The 20,426-nt window shown below is 35.0% G+C and overlaps 1 protein-coding gene, 2 long non-coding RNA genes and 1 pseudogene across 3 annotated transcripts; all 4 read left to right on the forward strand.

Moving 5' to 3' along the window:
* The first annotated feature begins 7,518 nt into the window (after positions 1-7,518).
* On the forward strand, positions 7,519-8,872 carry LOC110229701. The gene is made up of 3 exons (XR_002333084.1): positions 7,519-8,048; positions 8,146-8,322; positions 8,593-8,872. It is a non-coding gene; the product is annotated as an uncharacterized LOC110229701 (long non-coding RNA).
* A 2,604-nt stretch (positions 8,873-11,476) lies between these two features.
* On the forward strand, positions 11,477-12,186 carry LOC110230156 (annotated as a pseudogene).
* Positions 12,187-13,953: 1,767 nt separating this feature from the next.
* On the forward strand, positions 13,954-14,664 carry LOC110229758. The gene is made up of 3 exons (XR_002333144.1): positions 13,954-14,136; positions 14,248-14,314; positions 14,433-14,664. It is a non-coding gene; the product is annotated as an uncharacterized LOC110229758 (long non-coding RNA).
* Positions 14,665-14,834: 170 nt separating this feature from the next.
* Positions 14,835-19,299, forward strand: LOC9320092 (transportin-1; the record flags this gene model as incomplete). Its single annotated transcript, XM_021030570.1, has 18 exons — positions 14,835-14,945; positions 15,018-15,124; positions 15,205-15,316; positions 15,394-15,516; positions 16,121-16,195; positions 16,284-16,355; positions 16,460-16,570; positions 16,801-16,884; positions 17,063-17,170; positions 17,315-17,416; positions 17,580-17,642; positions 17,726-17,800; positions 17,886-17,957; positions 18,050-18,210; positions 18,302-18,353; positions 18,439-18,507; positions 18,610-18,669; positions 18,799-19,299. Coding segments are annotated over 18 exons (1,644 nt in total), but the record flags the coding sequence as incomplete, so codon positions are not given.
* Between the last annotated feature and the right edge of the window lie 1,127 nt (positions 19,300-20,426).

The raw sequence follows: 20,426 nt of genomic DNA on the forward strand, positions 1-20,426 counted from the left end.
AACCTCGGGCTGCCTCCAGACATTAAAAACATGGCACTCAGCTGCATGCTGCAGGTCGACTTAGACCCTCCCATCTCTATAGTCTCCATAAACGCCTTCGGAGTAAAAAAAAAAACGTGTCGTTTAGACAAAAAGCTTTACCTAAGGAAGGAAGGTTGTCATAATCTAAAAGATCCAAACCTGGGATAGGTAGCAAGCTCGATTGGCGAACATCTGACGAATTTCCGGCCTCCAAATCGAAAAAGGAGGAAGGGACGCCCCTTCCCTGGTTTGGAAACTTCGGAAGATGTCTCCAATCTCTTCTCCGCCTGCGAAGCAGAGGAGAATAGCAGATTAATAAAATAGATGCAATCTGTAGCAAGTTTTGCTAATGCTCGCTTTCTAAGTAAAAACTTACCTGAAATCGAAGCGGGTAAAGGATTTTGAGTCCTAACACTCAGTCCTTGAGATAGGGGAGCCTCCGGTCTCGGCTCATCTATTTCCTCTGAAATTACTTTGTCCTCCGGAAGAGGGAGCTCGGAGTTTAAAGGTTCTAAAGAGGGAGAAACAGAACGTAGAGGGCTAGAGACTCGTGGCGGAGAACTTAATCTCATGGTTTTAAGTCTCTCGTTTGATAGATTATCGAAATCTGGAGCCTTCCTCTTTGTACAAGGAGAGGAGGTTATTTCTCCCTCACACCCTGGTTCGGAAGGGCAAATTGCGGTGGCAACTGGAGGGTCGTTAAGGATCTCGGCTCCATTAGTATCCACCGCGGCTGACAGGGCTGCTTCTAATGAAGTCATCAACCAAGAGGGTCTTCCTGTGGAAGTTACCAACCCTGGAGATTGCAGTTATCCGTTTCTTTCTCCCGATTTCGGATAGCTGATCCTTAAGAGCCTTGATTTCAGCCTGCATCTTTCTTTTATCTCGAGCATTCAGGCTCGAGACGTCTTTATCCTCGAGAGGAGGATCGAGGGGGTGAGTCTGACCGTCTTTAATGGCGAGCCCCACTTTATGAATGCGTTGAAGGGTGAAGGAATTCCAATTTGTTTCACCCTCGGAAACGATTCGAAAGAAGGACAAGAAGTCAACGGTTGGGAGAGTGATCGTCTGGTTCCCTGAAACAAAGTATTGGGTTAAGAATTCTATCTCTTTTACATAATACAGTGGAAAGTAATAAAGGTTGGATTTTTAACCAAGTTTAGCCGACCAATTGGCGAGAAGAAGACCGGAAAGACCTTGAACGGAATGGGGATTGACTCAGAAAAAGAACCAGTATTTCCTCCAAGGCCCATCATTCGAGGGCATTCCATCGATCAGGTTACGGTCAAGGATAGGGTTTATAGAAAAAATACCCGCTGCTACGGATTCACGGGCTCGAAATAGCTCTAAGAGTTCACTGGTGGAGAGGGAAAACCCTGCTTCTGCCAAAACAGTCAGGGTGCTCAGAACGTATCGAAGAAAGTTGGGAGCCATTTGGGGAAAGGCAATCCCTAGGTGGAGGAGGTATAAAAGAAGAACTTCCGGTACGGGAAAAAACAAACCACAACCTTTGAAATAGACTTCGTACGCACAACAGTAACCCTCTCGGACCACTTCCGGAGACTCGTTGGGTCTAGGAAGAGAGAATTCAATTTCCTGGGGGATGTTACAAAGTCAGCGAAGAGCGCCAAGGGAAGCAGAGGTCGACTGAAACCTGAAATGCGGACCAAATTTGTCTCCCCTTTGGGTGAAGACTTCATCCCCTCTGGGAACAGGGATTACTACTTGACTGTCAACTTCGTTTTCTGAAACATAGACGGCTGGGGAAGACATCTTTTACTAAGAGGTTTCTTTTTCTGGTTTGGTAAAAGCTTTTAGAGGTAAATGTACACTGCTGTAAAAGCCGTCGTTCCATTTAACCTTATTTAGCAGAAAACCGCCTCGAGAATATTGGGAAGTGGGATGGTTTTTCTCGCAGTATTAATATAAAATTAGAAAATTAATGATGACGGTTGTCAGGGATATCAAATCATTTGATTATCCGAGATCGGCGTAATAGCGTAAAACATGGAATAATTTCGGAATGTTAAAGATCTCGAGTCATTAATTATTGTTTACTTAAGTCTTCCAAGCCGAGCACTCAGCTCGCAAGACTTGGGGGGCTAAATGTTGGGGTCGGATCCCACACATCTTCGGTAGGATCCACTTGGATCTGTCCACGTCATTATTACATAATAATCCTCTTGGATTTCTAGATGTTTCATTGCGAGAATCGAGCTCGACCTGTCGGAAGTTCGATTCAGTTTATTAAAGAGCTCGATCTTTACCAGTACGGAGTTCGTTCTTATTCAACATATAGTTCGCATAAAAGAAGGCCGAAGCGAGGAGAATATTGTTCGAGGTTCGCGGCAGCGTCAAGACGCTGGAGTTAGGAGTCAACAAGAAAGAGTTCGGAAGATCCACGCGAAGCCCAAGATAGTTCAAATTCAAGCCGTTTCGGTCAAATTGTAACCTACATGATTAATGCGGATCAATGCGATTATGAGCAGTAAATGACCGCATTGATCATGTTTTCTCTATAAAAACAACCTCAAACGCATGTGTTTGGCAGAGAACAACTTTTTACCTCTTACGATCAAGCAATACAACATACTCTTTCTTTTACAATTTCAGAAGGCTTTTTACTATTTTATTCTTGCCAAACTCTTTCGCTTTATTTAGTTTCTTGGTTACTTTCCTTTTCAAATCATTATTTTCATTTGTTGATTTTAGAGTTTTTATCCACAAAAATACTTAAAGACAATCGAGTGTGAATCCTACATCCACACTCATCGTTTACAAATGAGCAATGGAAGGCTATTGAGCAGATGGCTAGTGAAAAAAGCAACGACAACTCCGACAAGCTCTCCGGTAAGTTGGTCTCTGGTAAGATTTATGAGGACATGATCCTCGACACTGGAGCTTCCCATCATATGACTGGGAATCTTTCACTGTTAGTCAACATTACTCCTATCTCTATTTGCTCAATGGGTTTTGCTGATGGGAGTAAAACAGTTTCAGAAAGTATTGGCGTGTTCCGAGTTTCAGATAAAATCACATTATATGATGTGTTATATGTTCCTGACCTCAATTGCTCTCTTTTATCCGTCTCGAAGCTACTCAAACAAATTCAATGTGTGGCATTATTTACTGATACATTATGTGTTTTATAGGATCGTTTTTCGAGGACGCTGATTGGAGCCGGGAAAGAGCGTTTTGGGGTCTACTACTTTACGGATGTGGCAGCCGTAGGGGGTAACAAGGTTGAAGCGCAGGGTGATTCGACTTTGTGGCATCGTCGGCTGGGACATCCTGCTTATTCAGTGTTTTCGTCTTTACCTATGATTTCTAGGATTTGTAAATTAGCTAGTCCGAGTCCTTGTGACATGTGTTTTTGGGCTAAGCAAACACGAGAAGTTTTTTTCTGAAAGTTCTAACAAAGCTATGGATTGTTTCTCATTAATTCATGTGGACGTATGGGGACCATATCGTGCATCAGCCTCTTGTGGAGCTGTGTATTTTTTTACTATCGTAGATGATTTTTCTAGAGTGGTATGGACATATCTCTTACTAGAAAAATCTGAAGTTAGACGTGTTCTACAAAATTTTTGTGTGTATGCCGAGAAACAATTCGCGAAATCAGTTCATATGGTACGAAGTGACAATGGTAAGGAATTCATGTGTCTTTCTGCCTATTTTAAGGAGAACGGTATTGTTCACCAAACCTCGTGTGTTGACACTCCTCAGCAAAATGGAAGTGTCGAGAGGAAGCATCTTCATATTTTAATGTTGCTCGGTCACTTCTCTTTCAAGCTAATCTAGCGGTTATTTTTTCAGGGGAAGTAATTTTAGCGGCTGCCTATCTTATTAATAGGACTCCGTCAAAGGTTCTTAACGGGAAGACACCGTATGAACTTCTTCATGGTGTACCGCCATCGTATGATCAACTAAGAGTATTTGGTTTTCATGTTTATACTCACAAGCGCTTAAGAGACCAAGATAAATTTGGACCACGGAGTTGGCAATGTATTTTTATGGGCTATCCGTTTAGTAAAAAAGGCTGGAAAGTATACGATATGGAAACAAATGAGTTTTTAGTGTCTCGAGATGTGGTATTTCAAGAAAATATTTTTCCTTACCACAAAGAAACGGATGAGCAGGCGCCTACTCATGAGATTGTTGATGAAGATTGGGTCATTGATTTGTCACCTGCTCTTGTAGAAAGGGGGAGTGAGTCTTAACACGAGCATGTCACGGATGAGACTCCGGTTTTGAATACACCATCAACTCCACCAATCTATAAGGGTACAGATTTAGATTTGGAAACGACACAAACTTCACAAGTTTCACCAGAAGTGTCATCGGATCCAGTACCTGCTGTTTCCTCGCCATCATCTAGCTTACAAACAGCAGAGATTGAAGATTTGGGTCAAGGAAAACGAATTTTGGGATTGTTCAATCATATTCGGACTATTCGCTTTTCACACTCTCGTGTGCCGGAGTTGAACTTTAGGTTTTGATTTATGTTAACGATTTGTTGATTTGTGGTAACGATTCACGTATGATTCAAAGCTTTAAAGACTAATTGGGAAGGTGTTTTCACATGAAAGACTTAGGAAAAGCAAAATATTTTCTTGGGATAGAAATTGCTAGGAGTTCCGAAGGCATTTATCTCTCTAAGCGTAAATATGCACTTGATATAGTAACCGAGGCTGATCTTCTTCATTCACGACCTTCTTCCACTCCGATTGACCAGAATTATAAATTGGAGATGAATGAGAGTGAGCTTCTTCCTCGTCCTGAAGAGTACATGAAGTTAGTTGGGCTTTTGATCTATCTTCTTTCTACTCGACCAAAGTTGTGCTACTCGGTTCATATATTGTCTATGTTTATGCAAGCTCCACGTGTTGATCATTGGAATGCGGTGCTCCGTGTTGTGCGTTATTTAAAAGGCTCTCCAGGTCGAGATGTATTACTTAGCTTGGATTCTGACCTCACTCTCATGGCTTATTGTGATTCTGACTTTGCCACATGCTCTACGTCTCGACGATCGTTAAGTGGCTATGTGATGTTTGTGGGTGGCTCTCCCATTTCATGGAAGACAAAGAAACAAAAGAACCTTGATACTAAACCAGATCGAGCCCGGGATCTTCTTGAAAATGGGAAGAACGTTGTCTCTCATTCCTCCCACTACAGGAAATGTGGGTATTAATAGCGTAAGAGCATAGCGTTTTGAATGTTTATGCTATAATAGAGTTTTGAAAAATTTTAGATAGCGTTTGGAGAAAGGCAAACACTATAGTAGGTTGAGTGCGAAAAATATTTCAGAGTGGCGCTTAGTATTTGGTCTATGATAGCATAGATGTAAATTAAAACGTTATTATAGGTATAACCGGGAAACTAAAATTTTATTGGCTCCAAAAATTTTACTAAGTAACAAAATAATAAAAGAAAACAAAGAAACAATAAGTTAAAAAAAAAAAAAATTAGGGCTATCGATCCTTCTCACATCTTTCTTCTTTCTTTCCTCTTCTCACATCTTTCTTCTCTGTCTCGAGACTGATCCGTTCTTTCTCCCTGAAAGACCAAATATGAACACCAAATGAAACCCAATTAGTTTCTCTTCCACTATCGATCCCTAATTTTGTCTAATCCCTCTCAGATCAAAATCCCTCTCAGTCAAAATCTCTCTAGATCTCGATCGTATGTTTCTTAATCGTCACAGACATCAATCGAAATCAAATTGGTTAGTATATGTATGGGTGTTCGATATTCTCAATGATTTAGTTTTTATTCATGTTAGGGTTTCATCTGTTTTTGTTGTTTTTGAAGTAATTGGGTTTTGGATTGTTGTTTGTGTGATTTGAATCGTGTTTCTTTCTTCTTATGTGAGTTTGGGTGTTCGACTTTCAATTTGTGTTTTCGATTGATTTATGTCTGAGTTTAGATTCATTACAAGATAGTCTATTTACTAGATTCTTTACTAGATAATGCATGTATCGATTGATTTTTGTCCTGAGTTTGGATAGAGTAGAAAAGTTTCTTGCTCTCATATAAAGATGCTAATTTGGTTTCCTAGCTCTTGTCTCTAGTTCTTACCGGTCGCTGCCACTGCTCTCATGATTATTGATGTCTCATGTATCTTTTTCTGATGTGTAGTTGGATTTGCGGATCTGTATGGATTTGAAGTACAAGAGGAATCCATATGCTTCAGACATTGAGTAACTTTAAGGACGGTGAAGTCGTGCTTCTCCAGGATATCTGCAGAAAGGCAAGTGATTGAAGAATAATACGAACAAAGCCTTGAGAGAATGTCATGATTATTTATTCTTTGTTTGGTTGTTCTGTTTCAGGTTGCGATTCATCTTATGGTTAACCAACTTCTTGGAGTGTCAAGCCAATCAGATTTTAGGGAAAAGTTAGAGGATGCTGAAACTGCACTATGTATACTCAACGTGTCACAAGTACAACAAGGTCTCTGAAATTTATGTCGCTGTTTTAAGTGTCGAAGACTGGTGTTCAAAAAAAAAAAAAAAAAAAAAGAGAAAGTGTCGAAGACTTTGTTTTATTTTGGTATGCACTTCTCTAGACTTTGTTTTATTTTTATGTCGAACAATATATGTATGCACTTCTCTAGACTTTGTTTTCTCATGTTAATAAATTTTAATTCATAATTATTCGTATACGTTTGATAGTTTGTTAATAATATACTATCAAATAATTTTAAACTACAAACAAAATCATGGAACATAAATTTTTTTCTAAAAAAATATATATATATATATACAATCAACAAAGGAATATAAAATTAACTAATGTATCATATAATAATAAAAAAATTATACTAATGAAAAAAATTCTTGTAAAAGAAATAAAAAAATTTTAATAAATTTTAATTGAAAAGTTTTTAATGTTTTTTTGTGTTTTATTTTGTTAATTGAAAAATAGTGAAAAATGTTTAAAGATGGAACCCTATACCCTAAACCCTAAACCCTAAACCATTTAGGGTATAGGGTTTACGGTTGAAAGTTCAATCTTGAAACATGATTCACTTTTTATAAATTAACAAAATAAAATTATTTTAAAATAATTATTTTAAATTTTAAAGTTAAAATCTTAAATTAAATCTCTAAACCCTAAACCCTAAACCCTAAATTAAAGTTAAAATCTTAATTAAATTAAATCTTTAAACTCTAAATTAAAGTTAAAATCCTAAATTAAAATTCGAAATCCTAAACTATAAACATAAATACTTGAGTAAAAAAATCTAAATCCCAAAGTTTAAACCCTAAACCCTAAACTATGCCTTAGTGTATATGAACATATAAGTTAGATAGTTGGAATACTAACCTATATTAATTGTTCTTAATTTAAAAATTTTATACTTATAAGAAAAAATATTCTAAAAATTGAAATACATATATTGAATTTTTAAAGAAATAATTTATATTTTTTTTATTAATAAACTATTTTATATGATAATTTTCTGATTTTTTTCATTAATAGCCAATGAGAAGTAAGCTCCCACATTGTGGGACGAATCCTACACCGTTAGATCGCGCCGACTTTGATCTCAGCCGTCCTTTCTTATTGTTGACGCGATTAATGTACACCGTTGATCTGTCTCAATAACTTTGATCTGAGCCGTTCTTTTTCTTAGCCAATAAGCATTAACCTCCAAGATTGCACTCTGTGCTTATTCTCCACCATTGATGAATTTAATCCAACGGCTAAACGTTTCTCCTTCCTTTCTTTTTTTTGGTTAAAACTTATTCTTTTTCCTCTTCTCTTCGTATCCTTCTCTTACATCCTTATGGGAAAATCAAATACTAGTTTGCTTCCTGTTTCTTCACATCTCCGATTGGTGGAGGATATAGAAGGTGGTAGTGGCGGCTCTTATAAATGATTTGAGGACATCTCCGAGCTGTTAGAGGACGAAGGCTCAAGGCTCCGTGACGGATATCGAGCGGCAGATCTCACAGTTGAGGGTGGTGTCTTAGATCTGCCTTTGGCGGGATTAACGAAATCCGGACAATCTTGCGAATCAGGTTCTTGGATCAATGTTACTGTGTACATGGCTCTTGTTTTTGTTTCGTTTCTGAGTCCGTGAATCGTGATTTCGTGGTTTGGTGCTTCGATGTACAGAAACAGAAGCAAACAGAGGAGGAATGAGAGCGACGAAGAAGGTGAGAGAGCGATTTGGCCGCTTTTTCTATCGGTTCCCGGAGGGAGAATCCGCCGCCGACGTCTTCGATCGAGTCTCAAGTATGTTTCTTCAGGAGAGGGTGGAAACTGGAATATAGGAGGCCCTTCTACTGATTCGTAAGTCTATTTTCCCAATTATGTAGCCAAAAGTAGAAATGTGGACCTAGTTCCTTTGGATTTCATTGCTAGGATGTAAATAAATTATAGGTGTGATAAGCTTTCTTCAACTGATATTTGTGTTGCTTCCTTTTGCGGTTGCTTTTGGTCTGGATTTTCTTTCTTGGTATATAGATTTGAGGCAGGAGAGTCTCAATATTGAATTCATCGTGGTCTGTAACTCTTTGTTTCCAATGGACAATTTCCTAATGTTCTTTGCCATCTTACCAGACTCGGTTTATTGTCATGGGGTGGAGGAAAACTATACTGGAAGTGGATCGAAGCTTTTTATGGGCTGAAACAAGTGATGAAGATCCATGGGCCAATAATTAGGAAAAGAAACAATTTTTTTGTATTTTCTTTATTTTATTTACAAAAAAGAAACAAATTTTATGTATTTTCTTGTTTTATTTTTTGTTAAAAATTGAGTATAAAAGTACGTATAAAAATACTCCTTCGTACAATACATCATTTGTATAAAATGTATAATTTAATAGTACAAAATACTGTATATACCTTTTAAAAATGTATAAAAATTTACGTATTTATACATCTACAAGAACGCTATCTATACAAAATTATACGTATTTTATACTTTCATATGAATGCTATCTATATAAAACTATACGTAAGAAAACGCTATCTATAACCATATATTAACTGCTATTGTAATTCATAATAGAATAATTAACTATATATATAGCAAACAATAGCCGCTATTGTAAACTTAACTATTGCGTTTACGAAACCGCTATGTATTAAAAAGATACCATAGCATAAGTAAAAACCGCTATATAAAGTGTCAGACCTATTATAACGGGAGGACATACAGCGTTTCTAATAACGCTATAGTATCTTTATATAGCGGTTTTCGGACGCTACGAATACCTTCATTTCCTGTAGTGTCCACTGAAGCTGAGTATCGCTCCATGCGAAATGCACTAAATGAAGTCTGATGGTTGAAGAAATTACTAGAAGATTTGGGATATCCGCCAAAAGAAACATATTCAATTGTTTTGCGATAGTCAAGCTGCTATTCACATTTCTTCCAATCCGGTTTTTCACGAGAAAACTAAACACATTGAGAGAGATTGCCATGCCGTTAGAGATGTTGTTCACGACGGGACACTTAATATGGTTCATGTCAATACACATCATCAATTGGCTGATTTGCTTACTAAAGCTTTGGGTCGCATTCCGTTTGAAGGTTTATCGTCCAAGTTGGGCATTTTTTATCTCCATGCTCCAACTTGAGGGGGAGTATTGGGATATATATTTATGTTAATAAGTATATTTCGGAGATATATCTTGCAGAGAATAACTTTATCTCCAAGTTTAGTTTACCTAATATTCACGTGTATATATATTGTGATGTAACCATGTGATATGAATAAGAGAGAATACATTCTTCTAAACCTAGCCGTCTCTAGTTTCTACTCAAAGCTAATCTATCATCACCAACATCCTCAACACCATCGCCACCAATTACATTTAATCTCTCACGACCATCTTCCACACCACTGCCACCATGTTATAATAACTAAAACATTAAAACCTTTATAAATTAATAATGTTAGGACCATGATATTTTATTAATTTATCTATAAATTAATATTTAATAATTTATAGTGTAAATTAATATTTATTAATTTATAGAAAGTTTAGTTTTAATTTTTAAAATATTTGAAGTTGAAGGATGTATCACTGGTATTCGTTTAACTAGGAACTGCCCGTCCATCCAACACTTGTTGTTCGCTGACGATAGTCTTTTTCTTTGTCGGGCTACTTTTAAAGAAGGGGCTGAAATTCTCAAGTGTTTGAAACTATATGGTGATGCTTCCGGTCAAGAAATAAATCTTCAGAAATCGTCAATTATTTATGGCACCAAGATGGAGCCGATTATGAGACATTTGCTGGGACTGTTTCTTGGAATTTTCAAGGAAGGTGGTGATGGTATGTATCTAGGTCTTCCGGAATGTTTTAGTGGTTCTAAATGTGATTTGTTATCATACATAACAAAGAAGCTCAAAACCCGGCTGACTGGTTGGTTTGCAAAGACGTTGTTGTTAGGAGGGAAGGAAGTCCTTCTTAAATCTGTTGCCATGGCTTTACCAGTGTACGCCATGTCTTGTTTTAAATTAACAAAATATCAATGCCAACAGATTACGAGTGCAATGACAAGCTTTTGGTGGAACTCATGTGAAGAACATAAGAAGATGCATTGGGTGTCTTGGGAAAAGATGTATAAAACAAGGAAAGAAGGTGGTTTAGGATTTCGAGCTGTTGGTGATTTTAATCAAGCTTTACTCGCAAAACAGGCCTGGAGACTTCTTACAAAACCAAACTCTTTGTTGGCGCGGGTACATAAAGCACGTTATTATCACCGTAAGGATTTTATGGATGCTGTTGTTGGGGCTCGACCGTCTTATGCGTGGCGCAGCATCATTATCCATGGTAGGGCTTTGCTTGGAAAAGGCCTCATAAAAACCATCGGGAATGGACAAACTACTAGTGTGTGGATTGACAAATGGATCTTTGATAACGTCTCGCGTCGTCCTTTCAACAAACAGTCTCTTTTTGATTTAGATTTGCGGGTTTCAAACCTTATTACCCCCCAAGGCTCTTGGAACCACAATCTATTATCGGAACTGTTTTTTCCACCGGATGTTGTCAGAATTATGTCTTATCCTCCAAATGTGGCTGCAGCAGATAGCTATGTATGTGCTTATAACCGGTCTGGGTGTTACACAGTCAAGAGTGGTAATTGGTTATTGCCTCATTTACAAACTGATCCTACACCTTTATCTGCTCATGACAAGGAGACTCATATACTTAAAGAGAAGAGAAGATTTGGGCGATTAAGACTATTCCTAAGATCAAAATGTTTTTATGGAGAGCTTTATCTGGTGCTTTAGCAGTCTCAGTTTGTCTTCAGGCTCATGGTATCAATTCTGCTCTTCAATGTTCTCTTTGTCAAAATGATTTGGAATCCATCAGCCATGTTCTTTTTAACTGTTGGCCGGCGTGAGAAGTTTGAGAGATTGCCAACATTCCCCTACCTTCTCACGGGTTTACAGATTCAACTAATGACAATCTAGCATTTTTGTTGAAAGTTATGAGCAATGATAGTGTTTCACTCTCTATACGTATGGCGATCCCGTGGATCTTATGGGGAATATGGAAGCACCGCAATGAAGTTTTATATGTTGGGAAACAAGGTGATTTGAATGCATTGGTAGTTCATGCAATAGAAGAAGCGGAACTGTGGAATAAGTTAAAGGAGACACAACCGCAGCCTCCTCAATTGGTATTGGTTTGAATGCTCGCCGTGAGACCAGATGGGTTAAACCTCCCATTAACTTTCTTAAGTGTAATCTTCATGTCTCTTGGTTAAATGAGTCTCATATGTGTGGTGGAGCTTGGATGGTAAGGAATCACCAAGGAGATGCAGTTTTCCATGCGCGAGAAATGTTTCTACCCGCTTCAAATCGTATCGCTGCGGAATTAATAGGGATCCTTTGGGTTCTACATAGTCTTTCTGACTTGCATTTGGATAACATTGAGATATGGTCTGATTGTCACGCTGCAATTGACGCCATTATTGACCCATCAAATTGGCCAAGGTATCACTCCTTCCTTGACAAGATACATCGGCTAATATCAAGCTTTGGTAAAATTGTGTTTAAGGTGTCTTCTACAAAAGCTAATGCGATCGCAAGAGCTATTGCTGCGAGTGTCACAAGTGATGGACGGGGCCAATCTTATTTAGCTAGTGGCGGTCCGGCTTGGCTATTTTCACATATTGAAGAGAAGAAGAGGAGATGACATAGTTTGGAAGTCTTTCATAATCATTTATACTCTGTTTTGTGGAGTTCTGTTTCTTATGATGACATGTTCTGTTTTTTACTTTGAATATGTTTCTTATTTTTAATAAAACATATTAGACGGCAAAAAAAATAATTTTTAAAATATTTTTTAAAATTATGAGTTAAAAATAGTTTAATCTAAATAAAATTAATGTTTTGGATGTTATAAATTTTATAGTTTTAGTAAAACATTTAATATTTCGAAGAGAAAATATTTTTTTTTACAATGAATAACAAAGATTATAGAATTCACATATACAAACGATATGCATAAATTTAAATTTATAAATATTGACATCCATTTTTGTATTTGAAAAACCTATATGACTACTAAAAGAAAAATTATGCGTATTCAAATTTTGAAAACTTACAGAAAACTTTGGTTATTTTTGTAAACAAAAACACTATATATATGTAAATTTACATGATTATTAATTTATGATTTTATTGGGACCATAGTTTTACATAGAGATTATAAAAAAAATATTATCTTATTTTTTTTATCAAATTTGGTTAATTTTTACATTGATCCGACTCGGGACCGGTAAAATTTATTATTCTATCGTGTTTATTAATTTATAGAGGTTTTAGTGTTTGTATATTTTTGTCAATATTTCATGATGTCCAACAAAATAACATGATTCTTGTCATGATGTTCCATATATTTCATGCTATTCAATAAAATAGCATGAATTCTTACAACAATGTTTAAATTTGTCAATATACCATGTTATCCACCAAAATCACATTCATTTTCTTGCAATAACATACTATTCATTTTAATATGGGATGTTATTTGTATATCTAACATGCTATTTCTTAAATATACATACAAGTTTCTCTTATATATCTAATGTTTTTATTTTTCGATATTACATGCGGTCTAACCTCAAAGTAAAATAAAGGGTGATTTCGTCAAATAACTTCCTTTGAAACGAGGGTCTATGGTTAGTTTCGATATTACACGCGGTCTAACCTCAAAGTAAAATAAAGGGTGATTTCGTCAATTAACTTTTTCTGAAACGAGGGTCCATGGTTAGTTTCGATATTACACGCGGTCTAACCTCAAAGTAAAATAAAGGGTGATTTCGTCAATTAACTTCCTCTTAAACGTGAGTCCATTGTTAGTTTCCAACAAATAAAAATCTTATGGCTAGTTTCTTAACTTTTTTCAAAAATTTGTTTCTTCTCTAATATTACCAAAAAAACCCAGAGAATTGTTATAGTACTGACATAGATAGTTTCGGAAAAGGTCAAAGTTTTGATAAAAGAGATTTCTTTCCTAGAAAAATCATAAATCTGAATCCAAGCCAAAACAAGTAAATCAGAATTTCAAAAAAAAAAATTAATGACAAAAACTTTTTTTAAGTAAAGATCCTTAACAAAACAAACATTACATCTAATTTAATAATGAACATATCATTTTAATTTAATTTGTTTCGGAAAATAAAAATCTAATAAACTGAAATTGCATTTTCTTTTGGGTGAACAAAATATTTCTCTTTATATTAGTCGCCGCCTCCTCTCTCGGAGGTTTCACTCTCTCTGCTTCTTCTGACTCTATCAGTCGTGTCTCTCTCTCTCTCGCCGTCTCTTTTTTCATTTCGTACCACCAGTGGGTACGTTTATTTTCCTTTTTCGTTGATTTTTCTCTCAATTTGAAAATTTTCATACGAGTTCGTTTATGTAAATAGTGTTCTAGCAAGTATTTTATGTTATTTTGGTGTTAGATTTGTATTTTTCAATCTATTAATGCTAAAAGATTGTTTAATTTAACATTAATAGACAAAATTTGTTAATTGGCCTTATTTTGTCTACTTCAGCCGCATCTCCGGAATTTCATGGCATACAAGGCACAAGTAATAAAAAAGCTCAATGAAGAAGTGTCTCTTACGGCATGTAAATTTTGGTAAATTGATTTTTTCTTGTGTTCTACTTTTTTTAAAATTATTTTTTCTTTTGCTCAATAAACTATTTTTTCTTGTGAATTTGCTCTCAAAACTATACTATTATTTGCCAGGCCTGCATACTGTGATGCTCAGCTCCAACCAACGGATTTAAAAGAGTTATTGCCACGCCTGATTCCAGTATAATGATACTTCTCCTTTAATTTTCTTCTAGTATTTTTTGGGAACATTTAACCATTTTCATAAAATTTCATTTGGATTTTATTAGATGTTTTATTATTATTATTATTATTATTAGATGTTGCTCTCAGACATGGCTTATGAAGATGATGATGAGACACTTTCCAATGATGAGGTTTATTTTCCGTTGGTATTATATGTTTTTCACCATTTTTAAATTATATAATTATAATGTACGAAAGCAATTCACTTTTGCAGGAGGATAAATCTCAACAAGACATATATAAGGTTTAGTTCTATGTTCTTGTGACTTCACTTATTCTTACAAATAATTTTTATTCAATTTTCATTCATTTTAATATGCTCATATGATTTGAAACCTCGTTTTCCATTAAAATCTATTTGTTTTGGGTCATTTGATATATGCACTAAAGCACACAAGTTGTGTATATGATAATATATGAGTTATACAATATAAATATATTAATTACATACATCATTTTCTAATGACTATCTCTAGGCACAAAATGATAACGAGTGGAATTTAAGAGCATGCAGTGCAAAATTTATTGGCATTCTCGCTAATGTATTTGGAGATGAAATCCTTCTAACACTCATGCCTCTTATTAAGGTAAATATTATTTCTCTCTCGGTCTATGGAACTGTAAACAATTAGCTCAAACATGTTTGTTCCAATCTGCAGGCAAAACTATCAAGATATGATGATGAGACTTGGAAAGAAAGGGAAGTTGCTGTTTATGCTCTTGGAGCTATTGCTGAAGGATGCAATAAAATTTTCTACCCTCACTTGTCTGAGGAAAGTTTTCGTTTATGATCTTTTGTCATTTCATAATTCTTTCTTCTTTAATTTAAGTTCATTAATATGCTAGTGCCTTGTTACAGATTGTAACAATCCTTCGTCGTCTTTTAAATGATCAATTTCCTCTCGTACGAAGAATAACGTGCTGGACACTTTATCAATTTGGCACATATGTTTTTGAGGTATGATTTGAACATGATATTTTTTATTCAATTTGTTTAAAAAAATTTTAGATGATTCGATACTTTTATTTTTATAGGAAAATAATTCGGTGAATAGTGAACTCTTTAGAAAAGTTCTTAAGGGTCTTCTTCTCAAAGTTTTGGATACGAACACTTGTGTCCAGGAAGCTGCATGTTTAGCTTTGACAACTCTTGAAGAGGTAACTATTGTCTTCACATTGTTGTATATTATGTCATGTGTAAAGAACTTTTAATAGTGTTTAGCAATAGCTTATTACCGTCATACTGAAAAACTTGAAAGAAACTGAAAGAACCTCTAAGTTTGAAGAAGAATATGAAAGAACAAAGGTGCTTGAAAGATTCTTAGAGAAGTTTAGAGAACTTATATATGTTTAGGAACTCTTGATTAAAAATGGAAAGGAAGAAAATATTTATAAGATCCAAAAGTAAAAAAATAGCTAACAAACCGTGTCCTATTCTTTAGAACAGTCTACCATAATATATTTATATCTATCTAGGTACAAAATATACTCTTATCATAATATGTAGACCCTTTTACTGTAATAGCTAGATATTTATTTTATAAATATTTATATTCTTTTACATAAATATTTAAATATTTGTCACATTATAAGGTGATATTTTCTATAGTACTTCTTGAAAAAGTGTAGAAGTTGGACCTATTTAATTAGTCCAGTTAAAGATAACTTCATCATGAGCCCATAGTTAAGTTTCATCCAAATCAAGTTTAGTTTTAATAATATGAATGACTGTTGACAAAAGTTATTTTTTGTGAACATGTAGGATGCTGGTGAAAACTTAGTACCACACCTGAAAAAGATATTAACACAGCTAATGCGCGCTTTTGGAAAGTATCAGGTCGTTAAATGTTCTTTGTGACAACTATTATAAACTTCAAACAAAATTTTATTTGTGACTACCTAACACACTATTTTCATATATCCAGAGACGGAACTTAAAAGTTCTTTTTGATGCTATTAGAGCACTAGCAGATTCAGTTGGAATTGATCTGAATAAGGTATGGTATTAGGTTTTTGAAAGGTTAATTTGTTTTTGTAAATTTATATCTTTATATAGTACTTATAATTTTCTCTACCTACTTAACACTAACCCGTTATGCAGCCTTCTTATCTTAAGATTTTGATTCCCCCACTGGTTTCGACGTCGGAACAAATTTCAGATTCAGATAAAGATGTAATTCCATTGCTAAAATGCTTCACATCCATTTCTAAGGTATGTTACTACTTTTCAAGCTTCTTAAGGTCTTTAATCTATTACACGAATGGAATTAGTTTAAATAATTCTAGTAAGTGAAGGTACTGAGATTTTGGTAGTTTGGAAGTCCGATATTTCTACTAATATTGGGAGATATGTGAATATTAGACAAGTTTATCTTAACAAAATATTAAAATGTTTGGAACATGAACTATAAATTTATGACTAGTTGTGTTTCCATGTTTCAGGCTTTAGAAGTAGGATTCGCTCCATTTTCTTTGTATGTTTTTGAGAGGTGCATGGATATCCTCCAACTACAACAGCTAGCTAAGGTTCGGTTCATAATTCTATGTATTCATTTCATTAGAGACTTGGAGTGATTTTTCCAATTTTCCTTAGTAACATTCTTGAGTTTAGAAATAATTAAATCTCCATTTTATTAGGACTTATTCAAAACTATTTCATGTTTTCGTTTGTCGTTTGATCATAGCTTGCTTGTGTTGTGTTTAGGTTGATCATGATTTTGCTGAGGTTGAATACGACCCAAAAATCGTTGTTTGTTCTCTTGAATTTGTTTCTGGAGTTGCTGAAGGGCTTGGCAGTGGGATAGAGTCTCTGGTAATCCCTTTCTTGATGTCTTTGTTTTCTACTCATAAGTTCTTATCACTCAGTGAATAATTCAATTAGCTTCTCCAATATCAAAGTCGTTTGTATAACATGACCGACTCAATTGTCACAACTCACATCATCTCTCTTATGCAGCTTTCACAAAGTAATCTAAGGGATATGCTTCTCAAGTGTTGCATGGATGAAACTCCTGATGTTAGAGAAAGTGCTTTTGCCCTTATTTGTGATCTTACAAAAGTAAGTTGTATATTCTTTTATTCGTCTATATATTTCCTTTAACATGATTAAATAGCAAGGAAATTAAGTGAAAGCTACTAGTTACGTGAGATTATATGTCATAATTTCGACTTCTTTTTGCTAGATGTGTTAGTGTAATAATGGTTTTTGGCTACACTAACAGGCATGCCCGGTTTATCTAGAACCCCGCCTGCTTGAGTTCCTCGAAATCGCCAGCCAACAACTGGTTGGTATCCAAATTATAATGCTACTATACATTTTCTCTCTTTTTTTTTTAATTGTATTTGATTGTATCTCTGCTTTGTACAGAGTGAAAATTTTAGTGGAGAAAACCTTTCTGCTGCAAATAATGCTTGTAAAGCCATTGGAGAATTAGCTTTCAAGGTAACACCAACATGCTATTTCTCTATTCAAGCTTGAGGTTTCTGGTTAGAACAAACTCGTGAATGATAGGAACTTAATGTTTCAGTTTCCTCAAGAAGTCTCACCAGTTGTGACCAATGTTGTCTCTTCCTTAGGCCTGATTATTCAAAATGGAGAGGTAACTCTAGCAGCCTTATAAATTCACGATTTTATTGGCCATGTCTAAGTGTGCCTCATTTTTTCCTTTTTTTTTTTTTTTTTGTGAATAAGACACTAGAATTGGAGAGTGCAACTACACTAGTTGAATACATTGCAATTGAACTAGCTATGAACAGTGCAATTACCATTGGGATACTAGCATTTATTCATCCAGACCTCGGTGCACCGCACATAGAGAACTTCATGAAGCCTTGGTGCATGAGATTGGCAACGTTAGTGAACCTTTGTCTTGGATTTGGAATCTTTATATACCCTCCCAACCCTTGCTCCATAAAACAATTTATTTTCATATTTTCTTTTCAGGTTAGATGATAACAGTACAAAAGAAACTGCATTTCGAGGGTTATGTGCAATGGTATTTTTCTCTACTTTTTGCTTTGTTATTATAACATTGAATAAATTTTGATATCGTACAATTACAAGTGTTCTCCATAAATTAGGTTAAGGTGAATCCATCAAGATATGTCAGCTCGGTTGCTTTTATATGCTTAGCCATTGCAAGCTGGCAAGTAAGTGAATCGAAAATTAATTGTAATTCTCCTAGCTCAGCGATCTTTTGACTGCTCTTTTGAACAATTGGTTGGTACACAAATGATGAATTTTTATCATAGGAAACAAGAAGCATTGTCATCCAAAACGAATTCTCCCAAGTGCTAAACGACTATAAAAACGTAAGATTATTTATGCTGAGTTTAAGTTCATTTTTTAACCATATATCGATCCAATGCGCTTGTTCTTGTACATTAGAAGTAATCTGATGTCAAATGCTTAATGTCTTTTACTTCATATTTTGGGTTCAGATGCTTGGAAGAAACTCATGGGAAGAATGTCTTTCTGTTTTGGATCCTGTTTTTAAGGAAAGGCTTGCTGAAAGGTATCAAGTGTGACATTGATCGTAAATCGGTTAAGTCTCAAATCAGGGAGATCTCATTGCAAACAACAAATAGAGTCCCAGGGTTTGAGCAAAAAGTGTTTCAGTTGCATTTACATTCTAAATACAAAATTTGATCATTTGGATTTGGATCCATGATTTATACCTTGGACCAATGATAACTCTTTCAATCAAGTTGTGGTTTTATTTAAAAGAACAAATATCTTAATTTTGATCAATAACGAGCGAAGTTAATTGTTTCAAAAAGGTCAAAGTCTTTTATATGAGTCAAATTACCCTTCGACTATTCTCTCAAATAAAGAGATCATTGTAGTACTCAGGGATCGAATTCCACAATTCTCGAATCACACATTAGACTAATGGCTATCGAATTAACTTAAACAGAAAATAAGAATATTAAAAATAAAAAAAAAAAGCAAATAAAATTGGATTTTAAATCAAATGAGGAAAACGTCAGGCTTAGGAAATTTTTTAGAAAATATGAGAATTGTAGATCTAGCAATAAATTAGGAATTATCAAAGAACCGTTTTAGAACTCAAATAAAAAAAAACTATATAATGTAACCTATAATAAACTAGCCTATATAAAAAAAATTCTTACCTACAAAGTGCACCCAATCCTTTTCCACCATTATATAATGTAACCGTAATTTAAACCTTAAGTGATATAAGAACTATTTCAGATTTAATGAAAGAGTCTTGACACATCACAGAATCACTTAATATTCAGACCAATTAACAAATAAATCAAACTCAAATTATAACTCAATCTCAGACCAGATCAAAGCATATGTCAAACACAAATCACCATATTTAAAACCAATTAATCAAAGTGAAATATATATTTCCAAAGATAAGAGCCAAAGATAAGCTTCAAATTCTCATTACTTCACAAAGCAACAACACTTGCAAAACAGAAATAGAGAATGACTATATATCTAGTTTCATGTGTTTGGTTATGCAAGAATGTGTTAAACAAGATAAGTACACTCGGGAAAACGGCATTTTTCAACCTCAACTATTTGCTGGCGGGTTTTTCCAACCCAAACTATGACCCCTAGTCGATTTCAACCCGAACCCAAAAATAATACAAAATCAAAACCTAAACTAATGTAAATGAGTCGATTTCAACACGACGTGAAACAATGTTAGTTCGGAAGTTAACAGTTCTCAAAGTTATTTGATTTTATTTTCAAGGTTTGATGAATGTTGTAGAGAGAGAATTACCCAAGGTTGAATAACCGTTAATTTCCGAACTAACACCGTTCCGCGTCGTGTTGAAATCGGCTCATTTGCATTAGTTCAGGTTTCGATTTTGAATTAATTTTGGGTTTGGGTTGAAATCGACTAGGGGTAATAGTTTGGGTTGGAAAAACCCGCCTGCAAATAGTTGGGGTTGAAAAAGGCCGTTTTCCCTAAGTACACTCTCAATTGTAATAGCATATTTTAAAACAAATGAAATTGAAAACAAGAAACATGGTAATCAATCAAACTCATATACTAGAAACAAGAAACATGGTACTAACCTGTCCTCAT

This window comes from Arabidopsis lyrata (assembly GCF_000004255.2).
Source record: "Arabidopsis lyrata subsp. lyrata unplaced genomic scaffold ARALYscaffold_3, whole genome shotgun sequence".
NCBI lineage: Eukaryota > Viridiplantae > Streptophyta > Magnoliopsida > Brassicales > Brassicaceae > Arabidopsis > Arabidopsis lyrata.